Source organism: Sceloporus occidentalis, unplaced genomic scaffold, assembly GCF_023333645.1.
Source record: "Sceloporus occidentalis isolate IW3139 unplaced genomic scaffold, rSceOcc1.0.p SCAF_5, whole genome shotgun sequence".
Lineage (NCBI taxonomy): Eukaryota > Metazoa > Chordata > Lepidosauria > Squamata > Phrynosomatidae > Sceloporus > Sceloporus occidentalis.
Window position 1 is genome coordinate 81292181 of NW_028316985.1, and position 16020 is coordinate 81308200.

Sequence of the window (16020 nt, forward strand, 5' to 3'; positions counted from 1 at the left end):
GTCTGTGCATGAGAGAGAGATTGGATGGATGAATCGATGAATCGATCCATCCATCAATCTTGGCTTCACCCACTGCTGATTTACTCATTTCCTGGTTGGTGGAGAGTGAAGAAAGCACCAGAACGGCATCTGCCATTTTCCTATCATCCTCTATAATCGCCCAGGAGTCTTTTGGAGGTCCCTGAAGATGATGTTATTGCTGTGTATCAAGCATCGGTGAAACAGCTGGATGCTCCTCTGCCACTTCCCCCTGGAGCCCTGGCCACCACTCCTGCCCAGGAAATGGACATGCAGTGGGAGGGCTGCAATAGAGAAAAGATGGGTTCGGGAGGTGGGACAAGAACCATATCATAATTATGTATGTGCAGTACATCTCCTGATCCAGGATTTCAACTATGAATAACTTAAAACAGAAGCAGAACCTTCCTGTCTTCTGTTCATAGTTGCAACAAAGCAAGGAAGAACTCAGGAACACAAGGCTTATTCACATAATGTGATTGTGAAGCCATTGTTTATCTGTCCAAGAGTTGCTCCTCACACTGTGATGGCACAGAGCACCATTAAACTAAATCTGAATGGTGTCGATATTGACTAGTGACTTTTTTCCAAAGTTTTTTTTCAAAGTTTTGCATTCACTTCATTCTCACATATTTATATTCCAGTTATACCTACATGTCCAGAATCTGCAATTTACAGAGACTGTGGTCCTTCCAACCAGGCAACATGTTCTTATATGTCTCCTTACCAAGATACTGGATGTGTGAGTGGTTGTGTATGCCCTGAAGGTAACAGACAGCATTCTGAGAGTTTCAATGATTCGTAGCACTGTAAGAATTTCAGTAGTCAAGTTGCTATTCTCTCTACGGTACAGAAATAATTTTATTTTGATGTCAGCCCTGAGGCAGCTGTTTCCTGGCAGTGAATACTGCAGTCCAAGTGGATCAATGTGAGAAGGAATAGGCCTCATCTCAACCTTACTTGTACTAAGCAGCTGGGAAAGAAATTCTATGGGGAGTTCATTAACTGTCTACATGAGGATATGTTTTCATGTCCTTCTAATTTGTAGTTATCTGCGGACTTGAGATATTTTGTCTCCTAACAAGGACTGAGTTACTTTGTTTTCAACAGAGATGATGTCATTTTCTCAATAACTATATAGTCTAACTACAATTAAGTTTGTGTCTAATTATGCTTGGTTACTGTCATATTATTTATTGCACTCATCATGTCTTCCTGGATGGTTGCTCTTTTACTTGTATCTGAGGTTTAAGCTGTGAGCTTCTATCGAAGAATTCTTGTATTTAACCTAGCATTCACATTCCATAGCCATGGATGCATCCATAAGGGCTATAACTTGATGGTAAAGGACCTTCCTTACACAACAAAGATCTCATTCTCTGGTATTGCCATATACACACAACACAAAAGACTCTCATATGAAACATTTGTAGCTGCTGCCAGTCATTGTAGCCCATACTAAATAATATTGACCAATGTTCTGACTCAATATGATGCTGGTGTCAAGCATTGTAGGGGATGTTTCTCCTTTGCCTGAACATGTATATCAGAGATGAGATTCAGAGACATAGGCATGTTAATCTGGAATATCAGTACGCAAAGGGATCTTGTAGCACCTTTGAGACTATGGGGCTTATCCCACATCATTTAAAATTGACTTACCACTCTCAAATTGAATTCTAATTCAGGCTGTATCCATATCCTATTGCATGGAGTTTTGCCGCCGACGCCACCAGGCAGGCACAGCCTGTGTAACTTCTGGATAGAATCCGAGTTCAGCCGGCCAATTTGCAAAGCCAGGACTATGCAAATCCATGCAATAGGATCCAGATGCAGCCTGAATTAGAATTCAATTTGGGAGCGGTAAGTCAATTTTAAAAGCTGTGCAATAAACTCCTAACTGTGCAAAAAAAAAGTTGTAGCATAAGGTTTCATAGACTTGGTCTGCTTCCTCGTGCAAGTCTGTGAAAGCTTGTGCTACAAGACTCAAAGGAAAGATTCAGAGGAAAGATCGAACAACTTGAACCATGCCTGTTCATTGCAGGTTTAGTGCCAGTATTGAGAGAAGTCTGGGCTAAGAGCTCTCTGTCCCACCCCAACAAGAGCACCTTATGGGCATCTCATGGCACCCTGAACCTAGATGATCCAGTCCCATCAAGTAGCTAAGATTTGAGCTATTCAGGCCACCCAAGATTCTTAAGCCAATTTCCTATGCCTCACAATTTACCATGCCTCCCACTGATCTTACTGGGTGGAAAGTAAAAGTGTACCAGGCAGGACCCATCTGCAAGAAGGCTGGTGCAAAGCTACCAAATCTGCATCCTATCTTTTCAATGCAGATTCTCAGAAGGAAAAAAATTGGGCAAGCCCTAAGAGATTTGATAGGGGGCCACCACAACTCTCCTCCACACAAACTTTCAAGAACTCTCTTCTTTCCCATTCAAATGAGATGTGCTGGGTGAGGCAAGCAGTTCTGCCACAGTAGCTTTCTTTCCCCTTAATTCTCTGGATGTCTCAATATGGTGTTAATATGGGTGCATCCAGACTGACTGAAAAATTCCAGATTCCCCCCCCCCCTCCATTGTTTCCTATTTTACAGTGGTTAAAATAAACCAACCAGGGATACTGGCATAAAAAGTCTCCAGGAGATGACGGAAAATATTCTGGGATAAACAAAATGGGTATGGATCTCCCAAATAAAACTGGAAAGAACAGGAACAAAATCTGGGACTCCCTAGTCTCTTTAATCTGTCTGGATGTACCCAATGTTAGAGCTGGGCCCAGAAGTATTTTGTGAGAAGGAGAAGATGGCTATATTGCTGCCCAGTTTGGCACTGAACACACAAGAGGCTTCAGATTTATATTAAATACATTTCCCAGTTGTGCCAGATGCTGATACTGGCCTTTGTTTAGTACAGATTGAGTCACTACTACACTATACATTGGTCACCTTTGCCAAGCTAATGCAGTGTACCACCCTGTTTGACATCGCTTCAACTACCATGGCTCAATGCTTTGAAATTCTGAGAATTATAGCTTGTTGTGACACCAGAGTTTATTGACAGAGAAGACTAAATGTTTCACAAAACAACAAAACTCTCAGAATTCCATAATATTGAGCCATGGAAGTTAAAGTGGTGTCAAACTGACTTATTTCTGCAGTGTGGATGCATCCAAGTCTACTAGCCCATCAGTTTAAACATCCAAAGTCCAAGACTAAACCGTTTTACTCTCTTAACAGCTTCTGTCAGATACAGAATTTAAAAGGAAAGATCTCACATTCTAGAAATACAAATTCACCAAGAATTTTTTGTTGTTGTGTTTTGTTATTGTTACACATGATCCTGCAAAGGCACATACCTTCATGGTATCTGAAAGCACTGTGCCTTGAATGATGTGAAATCAAGTCAGATAGTATACCATGGCTGTATTTTTCAGGCTACGTGCTTGATGACATTGGAGGAAATGGGAAATGTATCGAGAAAACTAAATGTGCTTGCCAATTCAATGGAAAAGTATACAGATCAGGTGAAACGAGGAAAGGTCCATGTAATTCAGAATGGTAAGTATTCATTATATTTAACATTTTAAAATCATCAGTGTACATCGTGTAAGACAGGAGGTGGGCCACATGTTATTTATGTTAACACCGAACATGTGGTCCTCTAACGCCCCAAATACAAGTAATACTTTTAAAGTACAAGAAACAGTTCTTCATTACTATTGTGACTTATCATGCCTTTGCCTAATCAGAAACAGTTGTGTGAATCAGGCTTTAGATTCTTTAAACTGAAAATAATAATAATACTAATAATAGTAGTAGTAGTAGTAGTAATACTGCTGCTGCTAAAGGGACAGTTCCTGCTGTGGAATACGTACTGAAAAGCACTGTGGCAATAATATATTCTGCAGTAAAACTGAGGAAGGGAAATATTAACTTTAGTAAACCCCAACCATTCATACTTTTTTTCTCAGGGCAGGTTGTGAAACTAATTTGTTCCCTACTCTGGAAGAAAATAGGTAAACTAGGGAAATTCTGGATTTCTTCCAGATTAAAGAAGTCCAAATAACAATGACTAATCTATAATTTTTTGTGGGGTTTTCGGGCTATGTGGCCATGTTCTAGCAGAGTTTCTTTCTGACTGCCACTTTATAGCAATCCAGGTTATTAGCTCCATATTTACATATAGCTTGTTGCAATATAATGACTAATCTGTCTGTATTGTACTTTTTAATGCTAGCCATCAGAACTCCTCAACATGATGTGAAATGAGTAAAATTTAAATAAAAGTGAAAAGTGCTTCTGGGACGGGGGGGGGGGGGGGGGTAAGGCTCCCTGGCTTGGAAACCATTTTTTGTTAACTACCTGGAGATGGAAACAAAGCTTAAAACTAATATTTATTAGGTAAAAAAGAATGGTATGTACATTCTGTACTGCATATAAAACAAATGTGTAATGAACACAGTGGCTTACATTTGGCATTCCCAAAATAACATTGTCTTTTGAAATTTCCAAGGAGTTAATTAATTTCACAGTTGTTTGTTATGTACAATTTCATAGATACAGATAAAGCAAAACATGCCCATTTCCCTCTAGAATCACCACAAGTGTTCTTGTAATGACTCACCAATAAAGACAATTTATTTTGGGACATTCATTCAGGGAACAAAATTTAGCATTAAGACATACCAGCCTTGAAACAAAGTTGTGGCTATTTTCATGATATTAAAAATGACTCAGATAGTAATAGTTACATTTGTGCTTGACCTTTTCTGCAGTGTGTTTGGACGTTCTGTTTTCCCTTCCCATTTTTATCATTTCTGATCTGAAGCTAAAGAAGCATAAAGTCTTACCTTTCCCTACAGTAAGCAATTGCTTTCTTTCATCAGAAAAGAAAGGCCGGAGTCTTTTGACTAGAAGCCCAAAGGGAAATAGAGCAACAGCCTTCTGTTTCCAGCAATGACATGCTGTTATTTTAAAATATATATATTTTAAAAAGTGTCTGCAGTGCTGGGTCATTGCTTTTCCATTCTGGTGACAGCAGGGAAATGGCAGCAGAAGATGACACACAATACTTCCAGTGGCTTCATTTATTTTAGCTGCTCCTTTCAATTCCTGGCCTTGATTGTGATGCAGGTGGATGTTAGCCCAGTACTTAGCAAAGTCAAGATTTTGCATAACCCTAAATAGCACCTTTGCATGCTTAAGATTTTCCTCCCCTTTAAAATAAGGTCTGATATTGCACTTCTCATGAAGGTGAGCTATGAATCTGCTTGTTCTCTTGATCTTCTTTTTCTCCTATTTCTATTTCAATAGCACTTGCCAGGATGCAAAATGGGCATGCACTCAATCTTTATGTCCAGGAAGATGTGCAGTGGAAGGACCTTTCATCACAACCTTTGATGGCACCTCTTATACCTATGCCGGAGACTGCCACTTTATAGCAATCCAGGTTATTAGCTCCATGTTTACATATAGCTTGTTGCAATATACTTCCTGTTTTGACTTTCCATATGATGCACCCCAAATTCTGTAGCACCTTTAAAATTAACTGGTTTTTATTTTAGCATGAACTTTCATGCATATAAACCTACTTTTCCAGATGCAGTACAGAGTGAGGTTAATACCTCAGGTTCAAAAGCATATTTATACAATTGTGGGAGTGGGATATAATGTAATAGGGTCCAGAAAGATGCAAATCCCTAAATTTTCAAAGGATTGGGTGAGGAGATACAAGTCTTTCAGATCTTTACAGTGATCAGTTATTGTAGATGTGTGAAAGCAATAAATCTGCTTATAAAAAGTCAGCTTCCCTGGGTTCAAAACTCTCTCTGAGAAGATTCCTTTTATTATATGTGCAGTAGTGAGGAAGCCATTCTCTGTGTTCATACCTCAGCTAGTGGATTGGAATTTGTTAATGTACAGTGGGCCCTCCACATTCACTAGGATTAGGGGTGCAGGGCCCTTATAAAATGCAAAAACTGCAAATAAAAAACTACTCTCTTTTTTTACTTGAGAGAACATCTTTCTAGGAATCTAGGTCCTCCAGCACATCTCTATGGCCAATATCCAGCATAATTTGACTACAGAATTGCATTTGTGGGCCTATAAATGCCTGCAGAAGTGTTTTCTCTAGGAATCTCTTGTTCTTCCAGTATGACTCTATGGTTAACTTCTGGCAGACCCAGAGATTCCTAGAAATACCATATTAATCAAATCTATGGATGATCAAATCTGCAAAAGTCAAAGCCACAAATATGGAGGGCCAACTGTCATTCAGTTTAGTTATTTATCTTTCTAGTCTTTGTAATTTCCTTGTTCATGAACTGTGGCCTGTAAATCCCTTGCTCTGTGTTCAGGAAGGGTGAAATGTTCTGCAACTGGTTTTTGGCCATTACTATTTCTGATATGAGATTTGTGTCCATTTATCATTTGCATAGAAACTGTTCTGTTTGTCCAATGAAGGCTGCATCTACACTGCAGTTTGACAACACTTTAATTGCCATGGCTCAATGTTATGGAATTCTCGGATTTGTAGTTTTGTGAGATATTTAGCCTTCTCAGTCTCTGGTGCCACAATAAACTACAAAGCTCAGGATTGCATAGGATGGAGCCATGAATGTTAAAGCGGTGTCAGACTTCATCAATTCTGCAGTGTGGCAACAGCCAGATAGTGCAGAAGGTCATTGCTGATATAGGATGGTATAGATCACATTGGAGGCAGAGCAAGTAAATGCACCTTTGATATTGTGGGTGATGTTATCAGCCCCTGTGACACTGCTCCCTCTGTAGATGCAGGGACAGAGTTGGCATCTGGTTTGTGGCAGGGTCTTGTCCCTGTATTACCATCCATGTTCTATATCCTGTTGTAACTGTGCAGTTGTTTAAGATCTGTAGGATGTCTGTAGGCAATAAAGGCCTTCCTTCCAGAGCTTGTGAGAGGACTGTGTTATTCTCCAGAGTTGATTGTTACTCATTGATGATGTGTTTGAAAGATCTCAGCTGGGGACTGTAGGTGCCCTCTAGGTGTGTTCTGTCATTTTGTATTTTTGGTCTATTTCACTGCTACAACTGTATAAATATGCTTTTTTTAACCTGAGGCTATAGTATCACTCTCCTCTACATCTAAAAAAAATGGGTTGATATCCATGAAAGTTTATGCCAAAATAAAAACCAATTAATTTTAAAGGCTTAGCTATATTCCTTTTTTCCCCCTCCGCCTTCTCCCTATCTTCTTTTTATTCTGCAAGAACTAGCACGGCTATTTATTTGAAATCCCACATTCTGGGCCTCTCATCTGACCATCCTGCTCCATGATTTAATGATTGCAGCATCTCTCATATTCTATCAAAGAATGACAAGCTAGAATTGTTATCCCAGTGCACAGATATTCTATATTTAACGTTAATATCTTATTGTTTACCGTTTGGATCTGGGTCCGGGTTTGGTTTTGTTTTTTGCCATCCCAGTGCACAGATTTTGAAAATGATAGCTATAGACATAATCCAAAAGACAGCTCGATCAAAATCATCCATGTTTAATCAAATCCTGTGTCGTAAATCAGAAGTAACCAATTGTACAATGTTGAGAGAGTCCATTAACCTCCTTGGAGGGCTGCATCCCCTCCTACTGCTTGCCTCCATATTTAAAAAATATTTATTTATTTATTTATGTATTTATTTCCAAACCTATGCCCCTTAGGGACCATGATATTTTGAAGCCTTTATGGACTGTTTCAGTCTATGCAAGGCATTTTTCAACCAGGAAGTAAGCTGAATTTCAATGTCTGATTTATTTTCTGGTTGAGCAAGGTTTCTGTGTTACATCCTGATGGAAAAAAGGGTCGGCAGGTTGCTGTGAGGCAAAAAAATGGCTTTGGGGGCAGACTGTGGGCTGTGGGGTATGGTCAAGGCTTTGGGGTCCCCTCCTGCTTCTGCTTGAGATGGATGGGATGTCCAGAGCCCCCCTATTTTAGCTGCCACCACCCATTGATTTGAATCCCCCTTTGCACATCAGCCCAATTGGATATGGCTGGGGTTCCCCTTGCACTGTGCTTCCTGCTTCTATCTCTGCAGGGGCAGCACACAGACTGAGCAAAGGCAGGTGAAGCATGTGAGAGGAGAAGTACTATACAGGAAATGCTTTATTCTAAGCAAGAGATCTACATTAGCAAAAAGATATCTCTCTTCATGAAGGGTACCTTTTTTCAGGCACACCTAGGAGCTATAAGATACAGAATCATCTAGATAATTTCAATCAAAGTCAGTAAAATAATCATAAGTCCCTGACCTGAGTAGCTGAATACGTTCCCCATTCTGTTCACAGTACCAATGGGGATTCTGGGCTTGGATGTTCCTGGGGCAGGCAACTACGAGTTCAGGCTGTATGATCTCATCTGACCACTTCCACTGGGGACAGAAGGCACTTCATCCCAAGTCTCTGTTTGCTCTCCTTTGTTAGACTTACTTGCCTTGTGGTCACCTGAAGATTTTATAATTTCTCATGGAAGTGTCTGGAACAGCATTTGTCAACCTGTGCTCCAAGGAGCCCTTAGCAGCCGCTCCAGGAAAATGAAAGAAATAAAAATTGGATGAAATTAAAGAATAAGAATATATTCTTATTTATACTCCTAAATACCATTAACTTGTAAGACATAGGGTAGGCCTCTTAGGGACTCCCCCATAGAAATAAAGGCTCAGTGAGTTAAAAAGGCTGAAAACCCCTGGTCTGGAAGGTTCTCCCTAGTTGGCCATGTCACTGGTCAGCTGAACTCCAATTACTTGACTGTGACAATTCCCCAATAAAGATGAAACCTTAAACCCAACACCTCATTAACCCCTTTGCTTACCTAGAGGGGCAACTATCACCCTCAGCTGTGTTGATCAGATAATGAGGGCCCATTAGCACAGCTATACTTTCCCCACCCCTGTCCTAAATTTAGTGGGGGGGGGGGTTCCCAAGTGAATATGCATAGGACTTGCAGACTCACAGTGCAATCCTATCTTTGTTTATTTGGTAAGTTCCTTTATGATCAAGGAGATAATCAACTATTAATTGCAATTGTTTACCCGTTTCCTGTGAAATGAGGCCCATATTGCCAAGTAAGTGCATTTAGGACTGTCACCTTGTTCTTATTTAAGTCACAGATACAAACTTATTTACTGTAGCATCCCACGGAGTGTAGTGGAATCTCCTTCCTTAGAGGTCTTTAAACAGAGGCTGGATGGCCATCTGTTGGGGATGCTTCGATTTAAATTTTCCTGCATGGCAGGGGGTTGGACTGGATAGCCCTTGCAGTCTCTTCCAATTCTATGATTCTATGTACCTGCATTCTTGATGGAAGACTGGAGGCTATGTAACTTGTTAGCCTCATCTTAGAAACATAACTTGCAAATGCAATTTTACTGGCTGATAAATTGATTCAGATGTGTATCCTTGAGTTTAACTGAGCTGCAGATTGTACAAATTGCTTCCTAACATACCTAGGCTTGTACCTAAATATGAAAAATTAATGTACATTTTTGGACTGCAGTCTGCAGAAAATATAGTTTAGAAAAGTAAAAGACATATTAGCACATTATGAGATACAGGATTTGACTACAGTGTAAGACGTATCATTAGAAAGTAATGGAAAACATGGACAAGCTATTTCATTGTGTCATATTTTTTTATACTAGATTAGAATACTCCGGCTATTTTTTTTAAAGTCAAATACCATTGACTCTGTTTGCTGACAAATCAAAGAAGCTCTTTTCATATTTCCCATAAATATTTGCAGAAATATTTTATTTTACCTTGTTTAGTTTTGTTTTATTCCTACAGCATTGGAAAGTGGAATGGGTTAAAACAATACAGCCAGTAGTTTGCCTTTCCTCTGCTTTCTGTGACCTTGGCTTTCTGGTTGCCTGTTTATCAAAACAGCAGCTCCCTTAGAGACCTGCTGTACTTTCCCTGGGCAAAATTTATTCAGACTCTCTTATATGTAGATTCCTATGCTTGAACATTTCTATCCACTGTTGAATGTTTGTGTCCTCCCTTAAATTTGCTTGCAGCTTTTACACGATGGAAAAGTCTGACATTATTTTGAACAGCACAAATTCTCCTAACAATCTCAAGGTTTAACAGAGGTTCATGACCCTTAAATAAATGTGGATTTATCCATGAGCTTCCTCCTCTCCTGACCAAGGATAGTTGGCCTGTAAGGCTGCAGGTCCTTCATATCTCAAATGCAAAAAGCCTGAGCTGAACAGCTAGGCAGTGGGCATATAGAGCACATAAAGAAAATGGATGCTAAATCCATCATTGGCTATTTTTTTGGCAATGGGGGTGAGGAGAAGAACCATTGTAGCCATCTCCTGATAAATCTTCCTGCAGACCAAATATGAATGGTATAATTTCACAATATCCTGCTAGAAGATTTCAGCAGGAATTATGGGTTCCCATTGGATGATCTCGACTTCCACTTTCTTTCAGTCAGTGTTAATATGTTTGGATGTTTGTTGATTTCTTAGCACAACAGCTGGTCTCTGAGTGTGGAACTGCGTCATTGTCACACTGGTCCAGCGGAGACGTGTCTCAAAAGTGTGACTTTAGGTCTTGGATTGGTAAGTACAAGCTTCTTAATGGTATAATAAATAGAATAAGCAGACCAATCCACTAAAGGTTTGGATGGTTCATCATTGTGACTAATTTAAACCTTTGAAGATACATTTTAATTAGTATGGAGTTTTTCATCCTGGTACAGTTTACAAGAAATGAATATAATGGATGATTGTGTTTTCTTCTAATAGTGAATGTAGCTTTTGCTTTTTAAAATTCTAAGTTCTATTGTATTTACTTTAATATCTAAAGGTAGCTATATTGAAATTTGCTGATATTAAAAAGTACCACAGTTTAATCAGGGCAAGGCAATTTTGGTCCTAGAACTGCATACAGTCCTTAGTGTGCTTTCAACCCATCCACACCCATGGATCAATACAGCTGGCAAGAGTGGTCTGTCCTGCCCCATGCAGCTCACTGGTCATAAAGGTTGATGGAGGTACAGGAACATGAGTAGCAGGGGTAAAGTGAAAGAAAGTATGCCCTGGTCCATTTTTCACCTTCCTTCTGACCACTACTGATTTGGGGGCTTTCAACATCTTGAACATATTTTTTTAAAGTTTTTCTCTCACTAGTATAAAAGGGACTAAGTGTTCTGTAATCACTTAATAGTATGTGTTACATCATTTCTTTTGCACTGTTCTTGGTGTGTGCACGTGTGTGTGTGTGTGTGTATATATATATATATATAGTAATATAGTAATGTGGATATTAGCCTCTTTCAGCAGACAAATACATATTCCATAGCAATGGCAGCTTCTTCAATCACAAGATAAAGCATGAAGATTATTACGCTTCAGGTAAGATAAGACTTATTCTTTGTGCACAAAAGCAAGTCTGTGCAGAGACATTTTGCTGCCTCATATGCTCCCACAGTCCCAATTTGGCCGGAATGGTCCTGTTTAACCCTCTGTCATTCCACTTTTAAAGCTGCTTTTAAAATGTTACTGTTTCTCCCTTTGTCCTCATCTTACTCCCACTGCTGCAAACTGAGATTGAAGTTCAAAAGCATTTGCATTCAGTTAGCAAGAGGGAAAGGCAGGGAGGTGGCAGAAATCTGCCCTTTCCAGTAGGTTCAAACAAAACCAAACTGCTGCAGCCTCTCTTCATTTGTCTGTCCTTCCTCATTAATAACTGTGACCACACTGTCCCCATGTGTGAAATGTTGAAGGGAATGCTACCTGAGGTGGAGAAGCAAATTTTTGACAACCGCTCATCCTACTCACCCCTCCTTAAAGGTACCCAAGGCCAGTTGCACTGTTTTGGCACCTCTGACAGAAAATCTGACATCTGACATTTAGTAAAAAGGAAATAAAATAAATGAGAGTTTGCTGTCCTTTCTTGAAATCTGCTGCAACCCTACATAACAGCAAAAGAAAAGAAACTGAAATACAATTTAATATATAATCATGCTGTTTGGCTATTACTTTCTACAGATACAATCATCATCTTCAAACGAACTTCATCCTACATTGAAGCAGAAGTATACTTTGGCCTTAAAATACAAATACAGCTAGTCCCAACTATGCAGCTCTACGCCACGCTGCCATCAGGAAAATATGGAAGTACAAGAGGTAAGCTTGTGGCACAAATGATGTAATTATGGCTCAACAGCAGTTTTTATAAGGAGCTGTGTGTCAAGGATATTCAGGATTTTCAAAGTCAAAATTTCATCTTTTTGCTTTGGTACTATTACTTGTTCTGGTTAGACATGCTCACTGTTGCAGATGATGGTAACTACTGTGAAGATTCTCCTTCACTCTCATCCCTTTCCCAATAGTGGGCTATAACATCTCTCTGTTATCTTTGGTCTCCTATCAAAGAAAAGAACTTCCATCCTGTCCTTACTTGTTTGTATTCCCAGTGGGGTGGGAAAGCATATTGTTCTTTTTTATGTCAGATTGGAAATAATAGCAAGATTCCATCACCATACCAGTCATCTTTCCAATGGGTTACATGAGCAAGGTAGGGGAATTCAGATTTCCAAAATCAGATTTGAGATAATGGGCATCCCCCATGCAGAGAGAGATCTTTCTGCAGGGGAACAGATGCTGTGGGGAAGGAGTAATCAGATAACATTGCAAGAGAGAGTCAGGGCTACCGTCTGGGAAAACTGTAACAGGATTTTTGTGCAGAGTGAAGCAGAGATCTTCTCTATGTACAGAGGAGAAGAACCAGGCACTGGTGTGTGGAGGGACCTGCTAATATCACAAGAGGGAGTGGAACAAATGGAGGCTCATATGGCCTGCTGGCTTGGTCTAGAGGGGTCCAAAGGGGTCAAAAACCAATACAGCTCCCACTGATAGTTGTCACTTATCCTGGGATTGTCCCATGCAGGGACAATGCAAAAACAAAACAAAACAAAATAGCATATTGAGGTCAGAGAAATCTGTTAGCAATCCAAAGCATAATACAACCTCTTGCTCAGAATTATAGATGAAGAATGACAAATTGTAATATGAATTTTAAAATGAGCAACATTGAACTAGAATAGCAAAATTATCTAAAGAAGATATTTTCATTTGAGATAAAAGCAGGCACTAGATTGAGGGCTGAATTCCCTAAACTTCCTTTTCCTTACTTCTCAAACAAGCATAGTAGGACTAATTAAACAAGCCATTTAATGCAGGTTCACATTGATTTAATGCAGGTTCTCAATTAATCTGCCTGGACTGCATTTATGTGTGGTCCAACACAAATAGCCACAGAGTAGGTTACTTTGGTGAGATACTTAATTTTAAAAGTAATACTTTATGCAACAATTTTCTGGCTGGGAGACAATGCATAGATTCTGATGCATTCTTAGCAGAATGTATGACATTCTGTTTTATTGTACCATTTGTTGTGTATCTCTTCAAGATATTTGAAAATACTGTATATATTCGTCTATAAGTCTAAAAATTTATGCCCAAAAATTGATCCCAAAATCCCAGCTCGACTTATTTATGGCTCACTATGGAAATGTGATAGCAGCTCTTTCAGATTTCCCCATGCAGTGCAGAGAGGAGTTTATTTCTCTCTGAAGCCAAGCAGAAAAAGCCCTGGGTGATTGATCAATATTGCTGTTTGTTTAAGAGTCCATCTCCTGCCCTAGCTTCTGGGTGAAATGAAAGCTGAAACTATGATCAAAAAGCCTCAATGAGAGTCTCTCTTGTCATATGCACACACAGTGCAATATGCACACACTGAAGGCGTCTGCAAGTTTTACCCTCGACCTATCCATGGGTCATGGCAAAATCCATAATTTTGGCCCCAAAATCTGACCTCAATCTATACATGAGTTCGATTTATAGTATATACAGTAGTGACTCAGCCCACTTTTGGGGGCAATGCTTCAATATATTATAAAGAGCATTGCCTGTCTGGGCCAACTGTCCCTATCCCATTCAGAGAAAGATCTCTGCATAAGTGTTATTCTTAGATAAAAATGAAGCTACTATTTTCCTTTTCTTGATGGATAAAACTAAAAATGACATCACTCATTTCCCTCAAAGTCATATCAAATGTGTTTTGATGACTTTGACAATTGTGTCTGATGTTGAACCAGCTCCCACATCAAGGAGAAACAGCCAAAATAATTCCGTCACAGCTAAATTACACAATATGTTCCCTGTAGGATGAATACATGAGTGCTCCCAACCATCAGCAGCCATGCAGTCATGTAAAGAATGTAATATTTCAACTATACATACACTGATACAATCAGCAGTCCTCTCTGAAACCTATTTCTTTGCTTAAACTGCTTTTTCCCCAAGCCAGACTTGAATATCATAAAATGCTGAGATATTTGCCTGTGGTAATCATGCCCAGTTCATATCAAAGCTTGAAAAAAAACATTTTTAACTACAAGTCCCAGAGTCCCCAGCCAATATTATACCTGGAAAAGGTCACTTTTTTGAGCTCGGAGTCATATATTACATTACCCATGCAAGTGTGTAACTTGGATGATCAGCACTCATGTTCATTGCTTTTTGTTACCTGCAGTAGTTTCAGCAAGTAGGCTGGGAGTCATTTGAGTATATTGCATACAGTATACTGAGTATATTGCATAAAATAGATTTATGTTATGGACATCCACATAACATAAATCTGCAAATTGTGGGTTTCTATTCCCCCCTCCCATTTTAAAACACCTTTATCCATTTTATAATTTCTTTATACTGTAACATACATTTATGAACTGAGAAGGGGACCACCAGAATATATAGTCTTAGGTTACAGTAGAATCCCCATCACTTTACATACAGGTAGCATGTCGCAGTGATTTGAATGTTGGACTTTGACTCTGGAGAGCAGGATTCAAATCCCCACTTAGCTATGAACAACCACCGGTGACCTTGGGCATGTCACATCCTCTCAGCCTGAGGGGAAGACAGTGGCAAACTCCCTCTGAACAAATCTTGTCAAGAAAACCCCATGAACCTTAGGGTTGCCATACGTTGGAAATGACTTGAAGGCAAACCACACACTACAAACATTATAGGAAAGGCAGTAGCAACTAGTGGTAAACCTGCTCCAGTTTGAACTTTTAAGGAATTATCCAAGATGCTGCAGCTACCTGGGGGACAGAATTTAGCACTTTGGATATGTCCTTTAAAGATGAGATTAAAAGCCATAACCAATTCACCACCATCCTGACATGGAAGCCAGCAGCCCCTCTGGAGGAAGAGGGAACATGGATATTATTACCATGGGGCCAGGGGTCGGTGCACACTTGAATAGCAACTGTGTGATGCATTGACCTTTTTTTGGTGTGTGTTAAATTTTTTTGTTTGGCTTAATCTTGATGGATTCCATCTCTGATAGATAATGATTGAATGGAGAACCTCTTGAGGATATTTTCATCTCTCATTCCAAGGGCTTTCTAGCTGCAGACTCTTTTGATTTGATTATTTGGTTGGGAATATATATAGAATGCATAGTCCTTTAATAAGGATATTTATTAGTATTCTCGACTCACGTAAGAATAACTGCTAGTCCTTAAGACAATGACTATATTGCTTTGCTTCTTGAACAATATACTTTCTGTTGTTAACTGAAAAGTGAATGACTTCTGTTTTCAAGTTCTCTTTCTTCCTGCTTTTCAGATGGGTTATGTCTACTAGAGGTAGCATAGGCTGAGGCAGTTCACACTTTCTCTTCTGGTGCTGGGTCTATTTGCGTTTTGGCTGTTCAAAGCTAACAGATACTTCATACTTTCAAGGCTGCAATTGTACAACTTACCTAAGCGCCACTAAACTGAGTTCTCATGTATAAATAAATGTGCATAAGATTCTTCTCTATAAGCCACCTTGAGAGGTTTTTTATCCTGAAAAGCAGCCTGAGACTCTTAGGAGGCAAACATAAAATTGGTCTGTCAAATTCATGTATTTGCCAAATGGTGACCTTGGGCAAGTTGCACT

General features: G+C 39.5%; 1 protein-coding gene across 1 annotated transcript in view; it reads left to right on the top strand.

Annotated features, from left to right (window-relative positions):
• Positions 1 to 16020, top strand: part of LOC149312375 (mucin-19-like) — a 90000-nt gene that overhangs the window by 29784 nt on the left and 44196 nt on the right. The window contains exons 12-17 of the mRNA XM_089527200.1: positions 663 to 785; positions 3457 to 3580; positions 5336 to 5471; positions 10531 to 10623; positions 11334 to 11418; positions 12055 to 12192. Coding sequence (XP_089383326.1) covers positions 663 to 785; positions 3457 to 3580; positions 5336 to 5471; positions 10531 to 10623; positions 11334 to 11418; positions 12055 to 12192 — 699 coding nt within the window. The remainder of the gene's footprint in view (positions 1 to 662; positions 786 to 3456; positions 3581 to 5335; positions 5472 to 10530; positions 10624 to 11333; positions 11419 to 12054; positions 12193 to 16020) is intronic.